The sequence below is a fragment of the Argentina anserina genome, chromosome 2 (genome assembly GCF_933775445.1).
Source record: "Argentina anserina chromosome 2, drPotAnse1.1, whole genome shotgun sequence".
In the NCBI taxonomy this organism is placed as follows: domain Eukaryota; kingdom Viridiplantae; phylum Streptophyta; class Magnoliopsida; order Rosales; family Rosaceae; genus Argentina; species Argentina anserina.
The window spans coordinates 13,667,078-13,682,692 of NC_065873.1; the positions used below are offsets into that span (position 1 = coordinate 13,667,078).

The 15,615-nt window shown below is 38.2% G+C and overlaps 3 protein-coding genes across 3 annotated transcripts; 1 reads left to right on the forward strand and 2 right to left on the reverse strand.

Moving 5' to 3' along the window:
- The first annotated feature begins 2,339 nt into the window (after positions 1-2,339).
- On the forward strand, positions 2,340-3,635 carry LOC126783749 (protein MKS1-like). Its single transcript, XM_050509273.1, has one exon. The coding sequence runs from the start codon at positions 2,622-2,624 to the stop codon at positions 3,279-3,281; it is 660 nt and encodes a 219-aa protein (XP_050365230.1). The 5' UTR covers positions 2,340-2,621; the 3' UTR covers positions 3,282-3,635.
- Positions 3,636-6,425: 2,790 nt separating this feature from the next.
- On the reverse strand, positions 6,426-10,980 carry LOC126783739 (uncharacterized). The gene is made up of 6 exons (XM_050509259.1): positions 10,756-10,980; positions 8,064-8,149; positions 7,449-7,832; positions 7,125-7,346; positions 6,908-7,032; positions 6,426-6,819 (listed from the first exon to the last, which is right to left on the reverse strand). The coding sequence occupies exons 1-6, from the start codon at positions 10,756-10,758 to the stop codon at positions 6,644-6,646; spliced, it is 996 nt and encodes a 331-aa protein (XP_050365216.1). The 5' UTR covers positions 10,759-10,980; the 3' UTR covers positions 6,426-6,643.
- Positions 10,981-11,323: 343 nt separating this feature from the next.
- Positions 11,324-11,920, reverse strand: LOC126783989 (uncharacterized). The gene has a single exon (XM_050509507.1). It carries the CDS (start codon positions 11,918-11,920, stop codon positions 11,324-11,326), a length of 597 nt encoding a protein of 198 aa, XP_050365464.1.
- Between the last annotated feature and the right edge of the window lie 3,695 nt (positions 11,921-15,615).

Here is a 15,615-nt window from a genome sequence, read left to right on the forward strand (position 1 = left end):
AGTCGCGGTCCAGTCAGCCTCAACCACTGTGACCTGGTCGACCATGACCATGTATGCCAGTAACCGAGTAAATCTCAAGGTCACCTATAGTTTCAGCTTGAACATTTCTTCACTAGCTTCCGAGGCCCACTAGTCTTTCAATGATGTTGAAATTAAAGTCATATCACGTAGTTGCTTCTTTCTAATAATTCATTTGCTGCTGGAGAAATTTTTCTCTACAAGTTCGCTTCATTAAATTTTTGTCACATCAGGACTATCAAAGATGACAACTTCTACCAAATACGATCCTGCAAATGTCACTTTATGGTTCTATATGAGCAACTCAAAATTTCAAAACTGAAGTCTTCGTGATTCAATTTGTGCGGTACAATATCTTATGAAGTGATTAGGTACATGTGAATGAGAATTCAGATTCAGATAATGGTCAGAGAGTTTAATTTTAGATGCAAGATTCATAATTTTAAGGTTGTAATTAGGAAAATTAATCTTTTACTAATCATACACATGGATAACAAGAAAAAATAATTTGATTGCTCCCGCTTTTATCTAATCAAAACGATAGAAGACATGCATGCATGCATCGATTCGAGTTTCGAAATCGGAAAACAATTAAGAGGTGTGCTTTTAGAGCGCGCCATGAGCTGATGTAGAAATCCTCCAATATTCCAAGATAGCTATATGTTTTTCTGAGAAGAATGCACGTCAACCTTGGATGGACTATCACCTCCCATATGTTGGATTCTTTTAAACATGAAATTGCCCAAAATATGTGGGCATAAGTCCCAACTAATTCAATGTTGTTGTAAACTAGCTTGTATGGCATCGACTTGCAATAATATGCAAATTAATATAGTAGAGGAAAAAACATGACATTTCATAACCTAGCTCAGCCTCCCACAGCGCCGGGCAACCCACCACATGAGTGACATGACACTCGTCAGTGGTCGCCATCTTTGCCTCAGTCTTCTGACTCCTCTCGATCCCAATAGTCATACGTACATTAATTCTGCTATATATGGATGATCCCACCCTTTCGTGGTGGTTTCGAATTGTATTTAAAAGGAACCTTTCTAACGATGCCTCAATGTTTACCGGACCTAATTAACTACCTCGTCGGAAATGTTTCCCAAAAGGCTAACGTGATTATTGAGAAAATAGTGTAGATGTCGATCATGTGTTCTTAGTGCAGAAACGAGTTATTAAAGTTTGTCTAATGCGGTTTTCACAATTTCACGGCAACCATTTGTGGGATCAATGTATGAAAATTATATCCTTTGATTACATTACTATAGGTTTTGACGTCATCATTAAATATAGTAATTTGATAGATGCTTTTGTTAGAGATGCTCCTAAGTTGTCACTAACCCTAAACATCAAAATTGTTATTAATAAGTATAAAAAATTGTTATTAATACAATAATAATTCTTGGTTATTTAAAGCCTTAAGCTGGCCTTTATCCGCACATAAAGCATAGCCTCTTCATTCACTTAAATAACCTTTTTTTTATGGATTAATCAATGTATCTTAAAAGTGCCATAAGCCCATAGAATAAAACAAACTGCGAGAGCTTGGACAACAGAAATTGCATTTCAATCATATAATCCTCAAAAAGTGAGAGAAACAAGTTTGTGGCCATTGCTCTTGGAAATTTGGGCCATTCAATTAAAGAGTTGAAATTTTGGCTTAGGTCATTAATTTGCCTCCAATGCCACAACAGACAATATTGTCTAGTTTCTTGTAGTCCTTCTATTAAAAAAAACCCAAAAATCAATCATAAAATGGATCCTAAGTTGAATAAACTAGAAATTTCTCACCGAGCCAAACTAAAAAATCAAAAAGAGAAATAAATTGTGTACATACAAAAGCAGAAGCGGAAAGAAATGAACCATGTTAAGGGAGATTGAAGCAAACCACCGGGGAGGTAGTGAGGTGGAAAACCCTGTATTTGCTAACCACAAGGTCTGGGTTCAAATCCTCGCACGAGCTCGGGTGGCCAGCCGGCGATATCCCTTGTCAGGCAAATGTGTCTGGCATGTGGTGTTCGCTATCATGCCCCATGGTGATGCAGAGATTAGTCCGGCTCTGCTAGGATACGCTAGATAGGTGTGTTACCTAATCTAACTAAGTCTAATCCCCAATCAAAAAAAAAAAAAGAGATTGAAGCAGATAAGCCCTAGATGACCATTATCACTACGTCATTATATCTATATCTAACGAAGCAAACATGACTCCTTCCAAGTCCAACCTTCCACTTTGAGACAAATTCAATTCAAAGTTTCAAACAATCATCTCACCACGAAACCGGCCTCTTTATATAAAACCTTCTCTACCGTACCAAAATACATAACACTCTTCAACTAATTGCCAAAGTTTTACAAATCAAACATCATCAGAGAGTTCTTCATCATTATTCCTGGATTTAAATAACCCATCTCATTTCATTGACTTGCTCTCCCCTTTAAATATTTCATGTCATGAGCTCACCTACTGTGCCCAATATCTTGCCATTTGCCTTGGAATATTAGTAACATGCTTCAGAAAGATCCCCATAACATCAACAACTACCATAGAAGATCAGCAATTTTTTCCGTTCGATTTAGCGATCTAGTTCATCATCATCATGAATTTTTCAGACTACCCAACAGGCAAGTCTCCAAGAAAAGAGCTCCAACTCCAGGGTCCACGTCCAGCACCGCTCAAGATTCATAAAGACTCCCACAAGATCAAGAAGCCTCCGGTTGTTCCTCAACCCTCGCAACAAGCTAATCAGCATCACCAGCCGCCGCGACAGCCGGTTATAATCTATACTGTTTCGCCCAAGATCATTCACACCAACCCTAGCGACTTCATGAACCTCGTCCAGCGCCTCACAGGTTTACCAGCTGCCTCCAATTCTTCTGCTTCTTGCTCTTCCTCTTCTCCTCGAAGTGATCAGAATAACTCTATTGGCGGCGGTGGCGAATCGATAATGGAGCAGTCTAGGTCTTCGAATCATGAAGGAACTATGGACATGGATGATGATGATGATCGTCGCGCTCATGATGCTGGTCTTAAGCAGCAAAAGAGTTTTTTTCCAGGGATCTTGTCGCCGGCTCCGGGTTCGCTTCCTTCGATTCCTTCAAACTTCTTCTCTCCGCCGGCGGATAGCTTCTTCCATGATTTGAGCCCTGTACTTCATGGTAACAGGAACTTCATAGAAGGTAGCTTCATGCCTAGTCCGTCCAACTTCTTTTCCCCTACTCCATCCATTGACCTATTCAACAATTTTTCCGATTTATAGTTTGTCTTTCGGTTTCAAATTCTTTACAAGTGGATGAATTTAAAGATTTAGTCAAGATAGAGTTTTCTGGGTTTGTTTCACAGACATAGTTTTGATGATGATGATAAAGATTATAGAAATGGGACTAGATTGGAATTCTAATTTTAAATTTTTGGTGGGGAGGCAAGTTGGAAAGTTCTTAATTAGTTGAGGTTTATCAGTGTGGGGCATAAAATGATGGATCATGCAGTACTTTGGAGTTTGGATGCAGATAGCTTATGATTCTCATTTTCCTTTTGTTTCTGATACCATTTTTTGTCATGTACTCTTTGGCATGTAATTTGCAAACATATATAGTTGACCTTTTCCATTGTTCTTTTGGGTTTATCGTATTAATTTGTGCTCTTGTACTTAGCAAAAAGAAACTGAGCATAATTAATTTGCATAACCTGGGATTCTCAAGTCCCAATACATGAATCGGACAATTTCTAATTCTTAGAGTTAGAACTTTCCTAGATTGAACATCATATTTATCATTATAAGTTCTCATAGACTTCCATTATTTGCTAATCAAACTAAAGGTACTCATTTTATAATAAGAAATTGTAAAACAAAATGTGTTCATGAGAATCAAAGCCCCATATTCACCGACATCCATCAGATGCAAATTTGACAAATCATTTCCTCCAACTAAAAATAAATAAATTAAGAGCATTGTTAAATGTACCCAATAAATTTCTTAGTGTACCCGTCCTAACAAATTTTGTTTGATATTCTAAGAATACCCTTAGAAAATAATGAAATATAAACCTAGCAAAGTCTTTGGATAAAAAACCCAGCAAAACTCAAACTCTATTGATAATTGTGGAACATTGGAACCTTCACAAAACAATCCTAATATTGGGTTCGTGCAAATTATTGTTTTGTAAGCTTACCCATTCAACTATTGGGAAGTATTCATCCTACAATACATAATTGTCAAACGCTGTAATTTTTATTATACAATTTGGAACTATTGGGTTCATTTGTAATCATCAATTAACAATAGAGAGAGAGAGAGAGAGAGAGAGAGAGAGAGAGAGAGAGAGGGGGGGGGGATTGTCTTTGTCAATTGAACTGAGGAACTCGTTGTTGATGTCTTCATTTATCTCATCCAAATGTTTATGGTTTTTTCAAGGTTTGAAATCCTTTTTTTATTGTGTTTTCATATCTTTAATCCTCATAACATTTGTTCAATTCTTAGTTTGCTCTCGAATTAGCAAGAGAAAAAACTCTAAGAAGTAGAGATGGTTGTTTATGGAACGTATATCCGGTTATAATTTACCATTTTGTTGGGTTTTGATAGAAGAATGACATTATGAGAAATTATTGGGTGTAGTGAGTAATTATGTGAGTGTGCAAAATATGTTGGGTATGCTAAATGATTTGTTGGGTACATTTAGTAGCATTTAGAAGTCTACAGTTATCCTGATAACCAAGACATAAACCAGTGTCAGCTTTGATTGTTAAGAAGAAGGTTCTAATAACTCACATATCGCACAGCTCGCCATGCCAACAGAGATAACAAATAGTTACATGAAATAATAAATGTTTTGATGTCAAATGATAAGCGTTGCACTGTCTAACATTTCTATATTTTGCTGATTATAGATCTTCAAAAACTTTATTCAGATAGCTTAATTAGCTTTATTGTTTCGCATCACATTTTATTGTGTCATTTCTGTCGTAACTTGTGAGGGTATCATATGTTTATATTGTTGCCTTCGTTCTTATGATCAGTGAACTGCTTCCATTAACCATTAATTATGGATAAAAACTTATGAACTAGGCACAACTCTCCTAAACTATTTGAATCATATGTTATTTTTAATTTACTAATGATTTTATACATATTAATTCAATTTTTTTTTTGTACATATCGTAGCATCCCGACCCCTCCAAACCTTAGATCCTAGTTCCATCACTGATTAAAATCGAAACGATTTTCAGATCTTGTAAGCTGTACAACTATCTTCATTTTCAATTATAAACTAATATCGATCTATAATGTGGAAACGAGACAAGCATAAAAGAGTCACAGCGTAGTGGTTTAAATCAATTTACTGGCGGCAGACAAGAAAAAGAGTTCTACTACCTTTCCCAGTTGACTATGGCAATTTTCTTCTCCACTTGCACCCACAGACCCACTTATATATACATCCCTCTAGAAGACAAAGATAGCTTATTGTTGCTAATTTGGTATCCGCTAATCGCTAGAGGGGGGACACATCCATATATGGCCTTAAAGTCAAGAAATTCAATATCATAATCGATTATATGCTTTGGGTGTCATTGTATATTTCAATCAAACAAAACGAGGCATGGAGTGGTTAAGAGCACACTTAACTTAGTCCATAAAGTATAATACACTGCATGATTACTTTATTATTTGGATTAATCAGCCTGCAAATTAAAGTATTACATTTGGAAAGATGTTAGAATTATAGGTTGTTGGGAATGTTGGCCAAAACAAGCTGGAGTAATAGAATTCCAGGTTGCATGCTTTCGGGTTTTCTCTTCAACCTAATACACGGATACAGAGACGTACAAGTCACCATATGAAAATTGAAGAATTAATATGTCAAAGAAATTGAGATATCCGGTCTGTTTCTAATAGTAGGTGCCAATTAATCACTTCTCTTTCTCGTTGTAAAATAGGGTGATTGCCTCTTCAGATCTGTATATTTCAATCGAAGAGTTCAACTTAAATTGATGGGATGTGCAGATTTCTAAATCGTAAAATTGAACTTTATTTTTATAGCATCAACAAGCCAATTTCTGTGACATTGTTGCCACATATGATAAACTAATTTATGCTCGACAGAAGCTTCCCCTTCACATTTGAAGATGAACTGCGGCACGTTTCTCCTAACATGTTGAACGTATAGATTGAGACAAACTTCCTAACTAAACCATGCACCATTAGTCCATTATAGTATGAGCTTTGACATTTGATCTCATTACTTATTTATTCATAATTGTGGAATGCCATTGTCGTCGTCAATGACTCAATTATACACAATTGCTTCAGCAGCCTTTAACATATTGAGCTCCTTGCGCTCAATCCACCATTTATAGTTTTGATCAGCAATCTAGTACTAATTGGCCACTGACTAAAAGGAAAAATAAATATACAAATAAACGAATATATAATGAATCTGGTACCCCTTCTCATTACTGCAGAGATTTATTATACTGTCAACTTCATACATGATGTTACACCCTCCACTAATTTTATTAGCATCCTCAGGCTAAACTACAAGATTTATCACATTTTACAACAAAAACAACAACACTATTGCACATAGTTTGGCGAGGGAGATTAGTAGTTACTCACCAAACAACTACCGAGATTCAGAACCACAATGCACATTGTTGCTTAGTGGACTAACTGGACCCTTTGTACTACAGGTTATGGGCTTTGCTAGGTCCTTCACATCTCTGGGGGCATTATTATTCGTAAGTGGGGAAGACTGCTTCCCCCTAAAAGCTCCCCACAAATATAGCTTCGTTCGGAATCCTGCAATTCAGTAGTTCAATAATGTTACTCTCTTAAGATTCTACAGGTTATCCATTTAAAATAGAGCCCAGAAAAATTTAGAACTCACTTTGAAATGGCTCGGGCAGTACACTTGAAGTGAAAACCAAAAGCTCAGCACTATCCAGCACTGCCCTCATAGCAAGATCCTCCTGGATCATGCTAACCACTAGGTTGTCAAAATCCTTCTCATTACTGTAGAAAAAAAAAAACAAGGGCAAGTCATTAAAATCCAACAAGTGAAGAAATAGGAAGAAGTGAGCAAGTTCTATTGTCTAATACATCACCTTTTGCTGTCAGGAAAAAAATAAAGAGCAATACTCTGATCATTCGGTCCGGTACTTTCAAACTTCTTTGGCCACACATCAACCCTACAAACCAAATCCGGAAATAACAGCATTGGTAGCAACTTCGCCTCTTCAAACACTTTAGCACATGCTAAGCTTGAGATATGGGCTACAAGTCCACTAATGATGCTGAAGTCTTTGTTCATTATACTCAGACTTCCCCTGTGGCAGTAAACAAAACAAACTCAGAAATTCAAGCTGCAACAGATGTGCTTGTACAAGATCACAATTCAAAATAGGAGAAGACAGTAAAATTCATAGCACCTCCAGGCTGGATCAATAATAGGCTGTGCAGGAATATAACAGTCTTCATTGACTTTTGAAGGGTCGCCAGCAGCCATCTGAGGGGTCTTTACAGATGCAGCCAGTTCATGGGAGGAATTAACCTGATCCTCAAGGACATGTCCGGACTGATTACCCATTTCAAGAACATTATCACAAAGTTCACTTCCCTCAGTCTCGTGTTCAGGAGGGCAATTTTCACATATTTGAACCTTCTCTTTATTACTCTTCTTTATAACTTTCTTCCCCTTCTTAGACTTTTGGTTATGATGACTTTTCGTAGGGACAGAGACTGGTTTACACTCGTCACAAACCCAGGTAAAATCTTTCTCAGAGTATTTTACTGGTGTCACGTCAAGGCAGTAACTGGGGATGAAAATAGAGTAATGAGTTGATGAGCCATCCGTACAAACATCTCTACAATTTATATAGGTTCAGATAACCCCTCAAAAAACAAGTAAAGGTTTAAATAATCAAAAATACATTTTCTTTATTATAATGCTGTAATTATATAACATTACAATTATTATTTTTTCATCGTGAAGAAAAAAATTTTAACACACACAAAGCATACGAAAAAGAAAGAACGAGTCATACATATGTTGTGGACTATCTTGACACTCCGGACAGTTCACCATAACTTGACCAAATCTTCTATCACCACATATTAGACAGTCAGTTACCTGCAGATACAGCACGTTGTGCATTTCAGTACCCATATACTTTGTTCTTAGACAATTGAGCACCAAAATAACAACTAACAGTTACAAAATGAAATTAGAAAGCCCCACAACCCAAATCCAGGTGAGAATTACATTATAAGTGGATGCATCAAAGCAATCAAAAAGAATGATCATCCAGTGTCTGAGTGTTGCATAAACTCACTTTATTCAATTCTTAATCATGTGAATAGTTCACACGTAAAAAAACTAGATACATCATCTATGTCTGAGCTCTGATCTCTGCACCGCCAAGGCGGAATTGGGTCCGAGTCTCAACAACAGTCAGCACATTAGATATATCATCCTTCCATATATATATATATATATATATATATATTCCTGGAATACATACTATTTTATTTTCATTGGAGGAGGGTAGGCAGAATGAAACAAAAAAGCTTCAATATCTATGTGGGATAAAGCATAACCCAAATTCTGTAGAGCCAATCAATGAAACAAGTTTCTAGGTTGTGGGATCACCAACAATCTTGGGAGTGGCGTATCAAGAAATATAGTTAAGAGAAGTCAAATTCACCTAAGGTAGTTGATTAAGTCATAATAGAAAACGACCGAGCAGTTTAGAATATACTAATACACAAATAAATGATCATCTAAATCTTCTTTTAATAACAAAAAACAAAAGGAAGTCTGTATGAGATATATCCAAAAAACATTTAGGAAGAGCAATTGATAAGCAAAAGAAACACATATTTTCTTTGTAAAATCAGGTGTCATAAGTTAGCTAAGAATACTATTTTATTCATATAAAAGGGTCTATTTGAGTCAATTGCTCAAATTATATTACAATAAAGGAGAAATTTTTATGTCTGGTTTGTGAAGTGACACCCCTTACTTCCATGTAGCTTCGCCCTTGCTTGGGACCAGCATAAATTTAATGCCATATCTGTTTACGAGAAACTAGGCTCTGAATTATAAATAAAAACTGACATCAAATCTTCTTTGAGACCATATATGGACAGTACATGGTAAGCGGGTATTCTCAAAACATCTGTATAGATATAATGTAATATTACACAGTTCAACTTGGGAGAGCATGAGAATGGCCATAATATGGAATCAATAGTTAGGCAGAGGCAAATATCCTGCTAGCTCATGACCTATCACCTTCTGACATTTTAGTAATCAGAAATGTTAGCAATACTCCGACCTCAATAGTTAGGCAGAGGCAAATATCCTGCTAGCTCATGACCTATCACCTTCTGACATTTTAGTAATCAGAAATGTTAGCAATACTCCGACCAGGTCAATGTTGAAATCTTTAGTACTAATATAGACTTGCCACATCTCAAGTGCACACCTTAATTTCAGACATGTTGAATCCGGAATTCACCTAGACTTTTTTTACCTCCAGCCAATACCTCCTTTTGAGCGGATCAACCGTTTTTAAAGCTTTACCCCAACTATTTCCTAGGTATACTCAAGTTCCAATCCAGAACTTCACATATCTAGATAAATGAAGATTGAGGTCATCAAAATTCCACCTAAATATCAGTCTGTAAGGTCTAAATACCTTTTGTAGAAACAGAAAAAAGCATGCAGTTCACTTTGTAGGTAAAACAATGAAACAGTATATATTGAAACAGCAATAAGAAGCTCCACTTATTCCTGAATGCGTCTTTAGAACTTACAAAGTTCTAAAACGAGAAAGTATGGTATGACCGTATGACTAAACGTCTGACTGACAATTGTATGCATCAAACAAATACAGAGAAAACTGAGGCCTAATTACAATGATCTCTTGATGAGTATTTGAAGAGCTATGATTCTAGCACTAAGATCTGTTAAAAAAGCTTGACGAACAGGATTGTTACAGTTGAAGAGATATAACTAAAGTTGACGGCAAAGGTTAGGATGAAAATTCTTATCACTGTGAGGAGTCTGAAAAATCAAGAGTTATTGCGCTGATCTATTACAACGAAACTAAGCAACTACACGAGCCCACAAAGACAAAAACGATCGGATACATGGAAATCCAACGTGAGAGTGGTATTTGGAGTGTCTAAACAGCCATGAATGTATAAAAGTAAATGTCCAATATATCAACACTTAGCTCTATGATTCACAATGCATGATGATTGATGAAACTAAGGAACTCAAATCCCTAGACTCCTTCACATTATATTAGTATATCCCTCTGAGATAAATAGTTTGAAACCTATCACAAAGCATAGGCACATAAGAATCAGCCCTTATACCCCATTCTTTAGTCCCACAGTCTATGAAACAAAGATCCTAATGCCCACAATTAAACATAATATATATAGTCAAATTATCTTCACTTCAAGATACGCTAATACACACACTTCCACAACAATCAAGAAATCAATAAAAAAACTCATAAACAAATTCAGAAACCCAACTTAAAGAAAGCAAAAAGAATCAAACTTTCCAAACCTAAACCCCAAAACCTCAGCCTCACAGTCCCTCAAACACTTTCAAACGCCCCAAAATCACCCAAGTAGCAATTCAAGCCTAGTTAATATAAACCCCCCAAAAAAAAGGGACTTTAATCAAATACCACTCGAGAAAGGCAAAATGAAACGTACCATGGTGACGATCAGCTTCAGGGGCTCAACACAAAACCCCTCGATTCTTGACTTGTTAGTCTCAACGATGAGAATTCCAGCGAGTTAGAAGCGAAATTGTAAGACACAGAGAAGCCACGGCATTAAAGATTCCACCTTTTGAAGGAAAGAAATCGAATTTGGGTGAGGAAATTTTGGGATTCTGTAAAACCCTAAATCTCAGACAGAAAGAAAGGAAAGCGTTTTGTTTTTTTAGAATAATTTCCTTTTAGAGGTTTTGGTGGCAGAAAATAAATAAGAGGGAAAAATCAAAAATGAAAGAAGTGGGGTAGTAGGTGTCGAAGAATGATTGGTTGGTATATAGGTGTGTCAGTGGAGACTGGGAGTAGTTTTTTTTTTTTGAAAAACTTGATCCAATAAACAAAGCAGAGGCACTAAAGCCAATACAACGATGTCACCCGAAAGCGGAGAGAGACATACAGAGAAACCCAGCTCCAAAACAGAGCAAGCAATAAAGGAAAGCTAAAAACAAAAGAACAAAACCCAGTAGCTGCCGTAGATAGCATCTGATGGAGCGGAAATGGGGGAGTCACCAAGGAGGGCCAGCAGCATCATAGATAAGAATACGCAAGAGGGAGGGAGGAGGATTAGCAATCCAATCATCCATGCGCACCCCGCGCTCTGCCAAACCAACAATGTGATCTGCTGCTTGATTGACATTTCTACTGGTCCAAGCCCAGTTTATACGGTTAAAAAATCGAGCATGCGACCAGATTCGAGAGAGAATCTGAGATGCTGACCAGTCAACTGCCAAGGTGGGGTTTAGAATATTATTGATGAGAACAAGAGAGTCTGATTCCAAACAAACCTGAGAGAGATGGGAGGAGGAAGCCAACTTAAGTCCAAGCTCCAAAGCAAGGGCTTCAGCCGCAAGAGAAGAGTCTGCATAAGAACGTTCATATGTACCAGCAATCAATACACCCAGATCATTTCTAGCAAGAGCTGCAATACCACATGAAGACGTATCTTTACACCAGGAGGCATATGTATTAACCTTGAAAGTTCCCTGCTTTGGAGGTTGCCATACAGCCAAAGCACAAGAGTTTGGGGAAGTCTGAGGGCGAGCCACTTTAGCCAGGCATTTGGGGATAGTTAAAAATTCACATGAGGCCGAGAAAGCATCCATTGCTACCCGGATCGAGTCCAAATGCTTATGTTGAAAAACAAAAAGGCATCTTTGTTTCCAAATGTGCCAGAGGAGGAAGGACACATGAGAAGAAAAGTCATGGTCAAGATTATTGCATTTGCCATCAAAAACCCCTGAAATCCATCTATCAAAAGAAGTTATTTGCTGGGGATTGACTGAGTATGAGAAAGGATGAGCAAACCAACACTTCTGAGCCCAAGGGCATAGGAGAAGAGCATGTTCAATTGACACAGGGTAAGCACCACACACAGGACACATATCAGAAGTGGCTAGATGACGGCGGTATCTGGAAGCGTTCGTCGCAAGACAATTGGAGATAGCTCTCCACAGAAAATGCTGAATCTTCGGTAACGTACGAATAGACCATACCCATTTCCAAATTCTAGCGTCCGCAGAGTGGGAGTGGCTTGGAGCAGTAGACAACTGATTTACTCGGAGGGAGTTGTGGAAGTGGAAGCCCGATTTGACTGAGTAGTCCCCAGAAGAGGAAGGGGTCCAAATCAATTTGTCATTGTCGATGAGGGTACTAAAAGCCGTTGCACGGATAGTCGACGTAACCTCCTAAGGGAGAATATGTGTAACAGAAGATAAGTCCCACGAATTGGTATTCCTATCAATAAAATTGCAAACTGCAATGGGACCCTGAACAGAGTGGACTAGATTCTGGAGCTTCAAAGTAGGAATGTTTGGAATCCATGTATCCTTCCAAAAATCCACACTGGTACCATTACCAATATGCCAAGAGCAGCCATTCTTGAGAAGAGACCGACCAGCCAAAATACTTGCCCAAGCCCAGGAGGAAGCATTTCCTTGTACTGCATCTAAAAAAGAGCAGTTGGGGAAATATCTATGTTTAAGAACACGAACCCATAAAGAGTTTGGAGAATCCAAGATCCGCCAACCTTGTTTTTCAAATAAAGCTAAATTGAAATCAGCTAAACCACGAAAGCCCAAGCCCCCATCTTTTTTAGGGGCAGCAAGAGATCCCCAGTTCTTCCAATGAATGTCGTTGGAGGCCGTACTTCCCCACCAAAAGTTAGCAAGAAGAGCATTAATCTTGTTGCATAAGGATTTGGGAAATTTAAAGATGGCCATAGGGAAAGCCGGGATGGCTAGGGCAACAGACTTGATAAGGATTTCTTTCCCAGCTTGAGTGAGAGTAATATTGGACCATGCCAAGATCTTTTGAGCAATTTTTTCCTTAACATACTCCAACGCCTTCGATTTTGACCGTCCCCAAAGAGAAGGGATACCGAGGTAAGAACTAGGGTCAGTTACCGCACTCATTCCTAGAACATGACTAATAAGATCCACCAATTCTGGTCTGGTGTTGGGGCTAAAAAAAAGAGAGGACTTCTCCAAATTTATAGATTCACCTGACGCACTGCAGTAGTGGTGGAGGGTGTCAGAGAGCACCTCACAGTTGGAAAGAGTAGCCTTGAGGAAAAAGATGGAGTCATCCGCAAAGAAAAGATGGCTAACCCGAGGACCATTATCTCTAATGCAAACGACATCCAACAAATTTTCACTGCAAATTTTGTTGATCATCACCGACAGCACATCATTGATGAACAAGAAAAGAAATGGACTGAAAGGGTCACCCTGTCATAATCCCCGAGAGGGCTTGAAGTTCTTACCCCTACTGCCATTAACCAAAATAGAATAAGAAACCGAGGAAACACAGTTCATCACCAAAGCCACCCACTTCTTATGAAAACCCATTTTCAGCCAAACACAGTTAAGAAAACCCCAGTCAACGCTATCATAAGCCTTGTTCATGTCAAGTTTCAGTGCAAATTCCCCATCATTGTTCACAGATTTATGGAGCTTCAAATGATGGAAAAGTTCATGAGCCACCAGAATATTATCTTGAATTTGTCTTCCAGCGATGAAAGCAGACTGGTTCTCAGAGATTAAGTCAGACATAAACGGCTTCAATCTCTAAGAAATAATTTTAGTTAGAATTTTGTAGGCAAAATTACAAAGAGCAATGGGCCGAAAATGGGTGGCTTTCTCAGGAACCTCAACTTTTGGAACTAAAGCAATGAGGGTATGGTTGAAAGCGGAGAAAACAGATGAAGAATAGAAGGAAGAATAGGTTGCTTCAAAGACCAAGTTTTTGACAGTATCCCAATAACTTTGGTAGAAAGAGCCAGAAAAACCATCCGGGCCAGGGACTTTGAGACTACCAAGGTCAAAAACAGCTGTTCTAACTTCATCCATAGAGATTTCAGCCAATAAGGAGGCATTCATTTCATCAGTGACCGAATTTTCCACAAAGTCCAGGACAATATCAATGTATCTAGTAGGGGAGGCAGTGTAAATGTCTTTAAAGAAGCTATTGAGATGATCAGTAATCTCGGAAACTTGGGATAGCCAATGTCCATTCTCGTTCCTGATCCGAATGATATTGTTTTTTCGCCTTCGAGCCAAGGTAGAGTGATGAAAGAAATGAGAATTTTGATCACCATGGGCTAACCAGTTGACCCTCGATCTTTGCTTCCAGTAGATTTCTTCCATTTCCCATAAAGAAGAGATATGATTGGAACTCACGGTAATATCCATCTGAGCACTGTCTCCACCAGAGACAATCATCTCCTCAATACGATCATGATGAGCAGAGACTAGTATACTAAAATTTGGAAACACATCCCGAGCCCATAAAGATAGAGCTTTCTTACAAAGAAGTAGGTTCCGGATCCAACAAAGGTTGGGATTTTCATTCAACGCAGGTTTCCAATTGGAAGCAACAACATCGAAACTTCCCTGATGGAGCGTCCAAAGGTGCTCGAACTTGAAGGAAGATTTCCTTTTGACTGCTCCAGATTCAGTATCCACCAACATAGGTCTGTGGTCAGAACCCAACAGAGGAAGGTGGAGGACATGGGTGTTGGGCTACACTAGAGACCAAGGGAGATTAGCAAAGGCCCGGTCTAACCTCTCTTTGATAATTACTTTCCCATTTTGTTTACAGAACCAAGTAAAGTTGGGACCCTGGAAATGCAAATCAGATAACTGGCAGTGCAATATAAAATCACTGAACAGCTGGATTCTCCAAGGGGGTTGTGGTAGGCCTCCCCATTTCTCATAATTCCAGAGGATCTCGTTGAAGTCACCCAAACAAAGCCAAGGTAGAGTGGTAGGATTGAACATCTTATACATGGAATTCCAAAAGGCGGTTTTTTGATTAAGATGAGGCATCCCATAGAACCATGAGATATTACACTCGAAAGCTTCAGAAACAAAGGATGCATAAATATTAATAAAACTAGCCGTGCCGTAGATAGTAGAGACTTGAACATCATTGTTCCACAAAAGGGCCAAACCACCACTACAATGTCCAGTAGGATTGACGACAAAGAGATGGTCAAAATGGAGCTGTGATCGCCACCGCTCAAGGGTTTGTTCCTGTAACGACCTTAAAATTTCGAGCTTAAAAACTCAAAATTTCAAAGTCGTTAAACACTAAACAATTTCAATGAAATCGAAATCATTTAAAATGCCACAGCGGATCATCTATGAGTTCAAAATACAACTCAGTCAAACCGATTATTACAACCCAAATTATAATTCAATATTATAACAAATGGAATTGCGTAATCCTCACAACAAACTCACAAGATGGTCCCACAAAATCCTCACACCAACTGGAGATAAATAACTTCAAGTCCACT

What these genes read in the sequence shown, in the direction of transcription:
- LOC126783749 (XM_050509273.1), top strand. Translation starts at nt 2,622, where the DNA reads ATGAATTTTTCAGACTACCCAACAGGCAAGTCTCCAAGAAAAGAGCTC.
- LOC126783739 (XM_050509259.1), bottom strand. An exon ending in TTTTTTCCTGACAGCAAAAG is followed by an intron (nt 7,033 to 7,124) that starts GTGATGTATTAG and finishes TTTTTTCTACAG; the next exon opens with TAATGAGAAGGATTTTGACA. An exon ending in ACTGCCCGAGCCATTTCAAA is followed by an intron (nt 6,820 to 6,907) that starts GTGAGTTCTAAA and finishes ACTGAATTGCAG; the next exon opens with GATTCCGAACGAAGCTATAT.
- LOC126783989 (XM_050509507.1), bottom strand. Translation starts at nt 11,920, where the DNA reads ATGGATGCTTTCTCGGCCTCATGTGAATTTTTAACTATCCCCAAATGC.